Source organism: Egretta garzetta, unplaced genomic scaffold (genome assembly GCF_000687185.1).
Source record: "Egretta garzetta isolate BGI_Z169 unplaced genomic scaffold, ASM68718v1 scaffold56, whole genome shotgun sequence".
Classification (NCBI taxonomy): domain Eukaryota; kingdom Metazoa; phylum Chordata; class Aves; order Pelecaniformes; family Ardeidae; genus Egretta; species Egretta garzetta.
The window spans coordinates 11,180,164-11,186,366 of record NW_009260182.1 but is presented as its reverse complement, the minus strand read 5'-3'; the positions used below and the strand labels follow the sequence as shown (position 1 = coordinate 11,186,366).

The 6,203-nt window shown below is 37.7% G+C and overlaps 1 protein-coding gene across 2 annotated transcripts in view; it reads right to left on the bottom strand.

Moving 5' to 3' along the window:
* Positions 1–910: 910 nt before the first annotated feature.
* The window catches only part of TBC1D12 (TBC1 domain family member 12), a 28,641-nt gene continuing 23,348 nt past the window's right edge, over positions 911–6,203 (bottom strand). The window contains exons 9-13 of one of the 2 annotated variants that reach the window (XM_035897332.1): positions 4,608–4,736; positions 4,172–4,281; positions 2,154–2,412; positions 1,831–1,915; positions 911–1,275 (exon numbers count right to left, since the gene is read on the bottom strand). In XM_035897332.1, coding sequence (XP_035753225.1) covers positions 1,847–1,915; positions 2,154–2,412; positions 4,172–4,281; positions 4,608–4,736 — 567 coding nt within the window. In that variant the 3' untranslated portion in view covers positions 911–1,275; positions 1,831–1,846. Of the gene's footprint in view, positions 1,916–2,153; positions 2,413–4,171; positions 4,282–4,607; positions 4,737–6,203 lie in introns of both variants that reach the window. The other variant, XM_035897333.1, reaches the window with a different exon arrangement.

Here is a 6,203-nt window from a genome sequence, read left to right as displayed (position 1 = left end):
CGCAGCCCCCCGCCAAGCTCAACGGGTACGAAGGCTGCCCCGCACCGCCGCGCCTCAGGCCGGCAAGAGATGCAGGTGACATCTCTTGGTTAGTCCCTGCGGTGACAAAGCGTGGTTGGTTAGTTCCTGCGGTAACCAGGTAAGATTTTCGGCGGTAAGAGACCTCTGGCCCTGCTTCGCACCAAGTTAGAGGGGAAGGGAAGAGCACCACACCACAGCTCTGCTGTAAGTTTTATTTACACAGGAATCGTTACTAGTGGTCTTAAAGGAAGGCTTGATCCTTCTATTTACAGTTATATACAGATTTATAGTTGAAAAGTAAGAAAACTGTACAAGATAACACAAAAATATAAGACAAATTGGATCCAATTAAAGTAGTGAATACATAAGTTAAGAAAAGCCTGACACTTAAATTTCAAATTGTAATGTTAGGAGTAGTATATATGTAGTTTTTAAACCAGATAGCAATGTAAGTTACACCACACTAATTCTTTACCCCAATTATGTAGACTCTGCTTTTAAACACCAGACGACCGGAAGCCTCCTGCACTTAAAAATACATAATGGTAATTTTGACTTGATTTCCACAGAGGGACCAGTTACAAAAACCCACATGTAAGGAATTTATTTACATTAAATATTAGCAAAAATGGACCAAGAGAGCACAAATGTTCCGCACCTGCAGTGCTATCCATTTTAAGTTTCCATCCCCTACAACCACAAGTTGTTGTACAGCATCTTCGAGAATAGGAAGTGTTTGAAAATATCTGCCGTGACACATACAGTATGACCTTATGTCTCACAGTTAGAAGATGTTAAAAAATTAAGTATCACTAAACCAGATGCTTTTTGGATTTCAGTATTGCACACTAATAAAAGACAGGTTCAAAATCTATTCTGTGGCTGCATTATTCCAAAGTGTTAAACGTGGCTGCTCCTTTGACAAGACAAAGTCTGCAGATAGCTTTGTCAGTTCCTAGTGTTCACCATTACATACAAGTATTTCTTAGTTGGAGATGGCTCGACAAAATAAAACTTCTGGTGGCAAAACCCTTTCACAGAATACCCACTCCATTTTTAATAAGCTGCACAACCAATACACCAAAACAAATGCTTAACACCACTCACTTTGAAAGCTCTACACACTGAAAATAATAGCCCTGATCTTACCACTGTTTAAAATTCACACGATTTTTGCTCTAACAGGTTTGGGCACAATACTTCCACAGTTCCTGAGTTAATTACATTTGCCCGGACCGAAGAATGAAGCTGCAACTTAAAAAAAAAAAAAAAGAACAAGTAAATAAGACAATACCCCTTCCCAAATTTTAACCATCTTGCACATAAACATACCAAACAACCTTATTTGGTCCTCAATACTTTCAAATGGTTAATTTTGGAGGTAATATTTGTACCAAAGCATTTGGTTTGGATAGCAGTTTTGGGGCCTCAAGATTTAGCATTTCCCTCATCCCCCCCAAAAAGTGCCTTTGTGGTATTTGTAAAAAAAGTTATGCCTCAAAATTTTTTTTTAAAGTACCAACAGAAGTTATTACAAATGTTTATTGCATTCAGCTGATTCTTTTAAAGTATTAAATATGAACTCCCCCGCTTCTCAGTTTCATAGGTTTTAGTATTCTGTGTGAAAACAAATCTTCCCACGACAAAAGCTAATACTGGCAAAAGGGTGAAGATTTTGTCAGTTCGTTACTCCACTGAGAGCTGTGTTGGTTTTCAGTCTCATTTTCACATTTTCTATAGTGCTTTTCCACATAGAAGCGATGTGAAAACTCCTGTGTCATCAAGTGGTTTTCCGCATTTTCGACTGACCTCAACATTACCACAATTAGCTTTTCAGTGCTGGGCTGTGGTTCTTGTCCCCTTCCTTGTTGTCCTTCATCAGTGAGGCAAACACCTGGAAAATCAAGTTATTAAATTAATATAAAAATCCAGTCTTATGACAAAGATCAGTATTAACCACCAAGATATTAGCATGGAGATTTAATTTCTAGAATGAGGCACTAGAAAGGAAGTGCCCATTGCTCAGAAGTCAGACATGCAGCATAAAGTAGTCCTTAAGGGAATTGCCCTATATATGCCCAACGAGCTGACATGTCTGTTTTGAAATACGTATACGCATCCAAGAAACTCACCTGTGCCCATTTTTTGTTACTATTCTGCATCTGAATAGCTGCAATACAGCTAAAAAGCTTTTCTGATGTAATGTCTTCTGGAAGTTTTGTTAGAAACTGTGCTATATGAATAAAGTCCATCTGTAGGAGAATATCTTCATATAACCGAAGGATTCCTAACCCTGTCCTAAACAAAAATTCTTCTCCATCTCTACAGAAAACATCCCAGACACGACAGGCCAAATCAAGTGGTAATGACTTGCTGTAGAGTGTAAAAATCCTACAATCGAGAAAAAAAAGGCAGAGTTATAACTTTAACCTGTTTCAGAAAGATGAAAACACAACCTCCTTTAAATCTCAGTTACATTAGCTGAGACTGAACAGATGACAAATTTCATATGTTCTTTTTTTTTCCGTATTTCAAAGATCCACAAGACTCCAGCCTTTAAAGTCAGAACTCCTACTCTGAAACCCATCTCTCTTGATGCTACAGGAAATCCTCCATTTGAAAGCCACCTCCTTCAGAAGCTCTGGCTAGAGAAGTTACAGACATCATTACACTCAAACAGGGTACAATACACAAATAACGTAATATAACGTAACCCTTCCCATTCTTTAAGCCATACAGTTTAACAGCTCTGTTCATCATTTGTTTTCTAAACTAAATCTAAAGCCACAAATCATCTCAATAGAAAGCTACATCCCACCAACGTACAAATGAGAATTCAGTAACTACATTTCCATGATACAATTTGAATTTCTGTTCACATTTAAAAAAATCACCAAGATCTAAAAGGCAGTTGCTGTTCCAGTCTTACTGGGAAGAGTCCACTTGCATTTCTTATTGCAGAATTTATTTTTAAAAAAGCATTCATTATACATGGGCAGAGAGTTCAGTCTGCTGCATGTACCATATTGTAAAACCCCTCCCATAAATTTGTAGTGGTTCCTTCAATACAAAGTACAGTGATCTCTGTTTCCCCAGTATTCCTATTGGGAAGTGGTTCAGGAACCTCAGAACACTGCTTACCACAGACTACCACCACCTCTTCTACTCTCTCTTTATAAGAGGAGCTCTCTATCTCAGGGCCATCTTTGGAACATGTGCAGGAATAACAAACTTCTTTTCTCACAGGTAACTGGGAGCAGAATATTCCAATTCTTTGTACAGCAGCACTATTTCCGCAACATATATACCTCTCTGGATCTGCCTAAACTCTCTGCCTAAACTGCAGCACGGTCCTGACTCAACGCTGCTATTGTGTAACCTGCTCCTGCTTGAGACCTACTGCTTACTGATAAGCTGCATCTGATAGCAAGTACTCAGATGACACGACATTTTTATATTATTTAATTCTACCCAATTCAATTTACTCTATTAGAAACTTCTAACCCATATAATAATCCTATATGAAGCACATCCTTATCCACACACACTTACGAATAGACATTCCATAGCACTACACACACTTCAAGGACGCTTGTATTACTGTCTGCCATTACAGGCACATCACGTAGTTTGGTACTCTCTGCTTTAGAACGTTCATTACTTCAAAATGTTCACTGTATTTCCAAGTTCATCTCTTCCCAAGCCAGGGTCTAAATTTCATCCTCCTCCTGCTTTGAAGTCTATATTCCTATATTCATACTTTCCTCAGTAGCTGATGACATTAATTTCATCAAGTTACTTACAATCATTCATAAGTCAACTATGGAGGTAGTAGCCTCCTCTCCTCTACTTATGTTACACATAGCTGACTCATACCTGCAGCAACAAAAGGAGAGACACAGGACTTTGTGTCTCTCCTTTTCTATCTGAATAGATCTCACTCCTAATCCCAGTCATTTGAATCTTGCCAGAGGAACTGCGGTTGCACAAAACAGTTCACCACAATTTCACAAAACCTAGGAAGCTGAGGTATACGAACAGCTACTGAATGCTTTTTTTATGCTGTATTTCTCTTGCTGAAAAACCTATAGCAAAATGGAAAATGTTCTAACGGTTGTAAGGTTAGGTTTGCTATGTTCTCTGAACTCACCAGTCTATCAAATATATGTCTGGAGTAAGACTGTATGATTTGAAATGAAGAAACAATTTGGGAAGATTTTCTTCAAAGAACACTTCAAAGGCTGCAAAGTATTTCAGCATCTGTAGAGACAGCAAGCAAAGCACCTCATAAGCAGTCATCAAAAGAAAGTTTAGTTGTAAAATAACACAAACCCCACTAGGAATTGAGGATGTCAACATAGCACAATGTGACTTCTTAGGGTAAGTACAACGATTAAGTGTTTCTAGGGGAAAAAATCAAAACAGTAGGATGTGTTCTAGGAATTAGTATCTGGTATTCTCAGTTCTGTAATCTCAGTTTAAGGTTCTCCATTATTTGAATAGGACAAAAGGAAGTAATCAATAAATCACCTATGCCTCTAGTCAAAATGATGTTATGGTTCAAAACCAGAAAACTCTGTGCATACCATGCTGTGATCCACACGGAAAAAGGCCAGCTGGCATGGCTTGTTTAGAAGGTTAGCAAAGGCAATGAAAGCATCTGCCTCTTCCAGATTGAGAATCAGCACAGCAGCAATGAAGGACATCCCTTGTACCTTCAAGTGGGAAAAGCATTGGGCAAATATAGGTGAGTAGGTTCAGTACATCTTGTATCTTTGGAAATGCAAATATTTACAGTCTGCAATATATCAAATACCATTGCATAACATTTCCAGATGGACAAAAACAATACGGATAAATATTTTTTATGCATGCAGTCAATTTGATTTCAGCAAGACACAAAGTGTTTCTTCAGATGTCAGTTTTAAGTGCTCGATGGACGTTCTGGGAGGTCTCATGATCACAAGTCCTTGGGACTTGGAATGCAAGAAAGTTAAAACCACACAGGCTGGACGCAGCGCTCATATGAGACAAAATTTGGCCTTAAGTTCATTGTTAAGCTATGGGAAAAGCAGACATGGAGAAAAATCGCACATATGGGACAGTTTAGACTCAGACAGATATGTTGGAATCGAGACAAAATTCTGTTTCAGAACAGTCAATACGTATCTTTCCACTTGGCAAGCAGTATTTATTCACATACATATAATTACTTTTAAGCGGTTAGCTACAATGCAAGTTTACATTTTTCCATGATTACTCTCTCAAAAACACTTTAGTCTGCAATAAAAGTGAGAGCATTATTCTTGTAGTTGTTAACTGATGATCTGAATATTCATTATTATAAAAAATACTGATTACTCATATTATAAAAAATAATTTTACCAATTTCAACTGCAAAGATGATTATTTTGCTGTTTCTAGACATTTATGCTGCCTCCTCCTCATTTAAAAAATGCACTCAGTATTTTAACCAACTAGGGAAAAAAGCATTGATATGCATAAAAATGAGTCCCTCAGCTTTCCATTTTTGTGGGTTAGATGGGTGTGGAAATAAGATTACGCTAAATTTACTGCCATATTAACATTAAAAAAAAATAATTATGATTATCAACATCCAGGCTAGCTGTGTTCCTAATGAAAAAAGAGAAGACCTATCCACAAAAAATTACTTATTTGCCTTTTAAAACTCCACCCTGGGAACAAGCAGTCTCAGAACCTGCAGAATTTGTAATCTCACTTAGAGAGTATGGGAGGGTCTCCAAAAATGAGGTCACAGATGACAGAATTGAGGGCTAAAAACATTTGAACATGAAAAAACCAACTAGATACTGATGCAGAGTCCCAAGCATGTCTGATTTGGAAAGGAAAACACACCCTGTGCTAAATAACATGGATCAGACTTAAAACTCAAGTTCTTTTTAGCTCAGAATCAATTAGAGCTTGTGAAAGGTGTTCCTATCTACTGCCTGGAACAAAGGAAGAAGAAAAAAAGCATCTGTTTGTTACTTAATTACTTCTGACACAATTCAGGAAGATGTTAGGTTTAGTTGGTTTCTTTGTGGGCTTTTTGCCAGTTGTTTTATGAACTTTGGGGTTTGGTTGGTTGGCTTTTGTTGTTTTGTTTGTTTGGGCTTTTTTTAAACACAGTAGTGGTTGCTACAAACAATCTTATCTTCACT